The sequence below is a fragment of the Colobus angolensis genome, unplaced genomic scaffold, assembly GCF_000951035.1.
Source record: "Colobus angolensis palliatus isolate OR3802 unplaced genomic scaffold, Cang.pa_1.0 Scaffold228, whole genome shotgun sequence".
Lineage (NCBI taxonomy): Eukaryota > Metazoa > Chordata > Mammalia > Primates > Cercopithecidae > Colobus > Colobus angolensis.
The window spans coordinates 1998911-2001182 of NW_012115466.1; the positions used below are offsets into that span (position 1 = coordinate 1998911).

General features: G+C 36.9%; 1 protein-coding gene across 1 annotated transcript; it reads left to right on the plus strand.

Annotated features, from left to right (window-relative positions):
* Positions 1 to 949: 949 nt before the first annotated feature.
* Positions 950 to 1522, plus strand: LOC105513286 (ubiquitin-conjugating enzyme E2 N-like). Its single transcript, XM_011944137.1, has one exon. It carries the CDS (start codon positions 950 to 952, stop codon positions 1406 to 1408), a length of 459 nt encoding a protein of 152 aa, XP_011799527.1. The 3' UTR covers positions 1409 to 1522.
* The last annotated feature ends 750 nt before the right edge of the window (positions 1523 to 2272 follow it).

The window sequence follows — 2272 nt, forward strand, 5'->3', positions numbered from 1 at the left end:
AAGCTCTTATTCTCCCCAAGGGCAAGGAAGGACATGTGAACAAATACAGATATATAAATAATTAAACCTAATAAACCGTTAGATAATGTGTTAGCATTCTGTAGCACTCAGTGGAGGCATGGAGGAGAATGTAGCTAGTCTAATCACAGTTGTCAAGAAGAGTAGAAAAAGTTTGAAATTAGGTGATCCCTAGGTGACTGCGAGAGTAAGAGCATATGAAAGGGAAAAAAATCAAGAAAAGCGAGTACTAAGAGGAAATAAACAAAAGTCTGATAGAGCATGAAATAGTCTAGTAGACTGAGAGTAGCATGAACAACTTTCTGGAGCATGGAGAGTGGGATGGACATCTATTCCAACGTAGAATTTCAACATAAGAAAAAAAGGATCACTAAGGTGAAGGAATAAGTGAAATACTGTTTACTTGTCCTGCATGAAAATTCTCAACCAAAGACAAATTTTCTATAAAAGGAGGGAGGGGCTTTTAAAAAACCTAAGTCTTCAGTAACAGACTTCTATATACGTATATATTTGCACTATGGAGTCACTTCTGCCAATGCATAATTTATTCTTTCAGCCTTTAGTCTTTCCAAACTACCAGAGTTCACTTACTATGTTAAAGACAGTGGGCTAGGAAACTTAAAAGATATGAAGGTTGATAGTGAAAGGCATCTCTCCTCTGGACATGTGAATTCTTGTAGGCACAGCTAAAGAATATTGGCTAATATCCATTCTAATAGGTTGGTGCCCATACAAAACTGGTTGTTAAATATTTTGAATATGAATCATGCTTATATATAAGTTGGCTCATACAAGAATGTCCTGAAGCCTACTTGGACAATGTCATAGTGGATTTTCAAGAATTATGTCAATCGTTAGTTGTTAAACACAACTGGTATTAAAAGTTAAATACAGGAGACGAGACCAGAGGCCGAACTCAGGTTCTGACAAGATGGCCGGGCTGCCCTGCAGGATCATGAAGGAAACCCAGCATTTGCTAGCAGAACTAGTTCCTGGCATCAAAGCAGAACCAGATGAGAGCAATGCCCGTTATTTTCATGTGGTCATTGCTGGCCCTCAAGATTCCCCCTTTGAGGGAGGGACTTTTAAACTTGAACTATTCTTTCCTAAAGAATACCCAATGGCAGCCCCTAAAGTACGTTTCATGACCAAAATATATCATCCTAATGTAGACAAGTTGGGAAGAATATGTTTAGATATTTTGAAAGATAAGTGGTCCCCACCACTGCAGATCCGCACAGTTCTGCTATCGATCCAGGCCTTGTTAAGTGCTCCCAATCCAGATGATCCATTAGCAAATGATGTAGTGGAGCAGTGGAAGACCAATGAAGCCCAAGCCATAGAAACAGCTAGAGCATGGACTAGGCTATATGCCATGAATAATATTTAAATTGATCCAATCATCAAGTGTGCATCACTTCTCCTGTTCTGCCAAGACTTCCTTCTTTTTGCTTGCATTTAATGGACACAGTCTTAGAAACATTACAGAATAAAAAAGCCCAGACATCTTCAATCCTTTGGTGATTAAACGTACATTAGCAAATCTATGTCTTGTCCTAATTCACTGTCATAAAGCATGAACAGAGGCTAGAAGTATCATCTGGATTGTTGTGAAATATTTAAAAGCAGTGGCCCCTCCCTGCTTTTATTCATTTCCCCCATCCTGGTTTAAGTATAAAGCACTGTGAATGAAGGTAGTTGTCAGGTTAGCTGCAGGGGTGTGGGTGTTTTTCTTTGTTTTATTTTATTTTTTTTGAGGGGGGAGGTAGTTTTATTTTTAATTGCATGGGATGCTTTCCCCCTTTTTTGGTGATCTAATTGCATTGGATAAAAGCAGCTAACGAGTTCTTTAGAATATGCTCTCTAGCCAAGTCTAACTTTATTTAGATGCTGTAGATGGATAAGCTTGATTGTTTGAACCAAAATGGGAACATTAAACAAACATCACAGCCCTCACTAATAACATTGCTGTCAAGTGTAGATTCCCCCCTTCAAAAAAAGCTTGTGACCATTTTGTATGGCTTGTCTGGAAATTTCTGTAAATCTTTTAGTAAAATATTTTTTGTTAAAATAAAAAGTTAAATACTATAAACTTAAAATTAAGTAAGTTATACAAAAAGAAAGAAAATAATCACAACTATATATTTTTTCTACATTTTCTGTTATCTACACTCTTGAAGATATTGTTGATTGTATTTGTATTATAGAAATGCTGTATAATCATATGCCACTTGCTATGCATCTTCTCCCAAAT

Bases quoted from the DNA above. Each gene is read 5' to 3' on its own strand.
- LOC105513286 (XM_011944137.1), top strand. From the start codon at position 950: ATGGCCGGGCTGCCCTGCAGGATCATGAAGGAAACCCAGCATTTGCTA.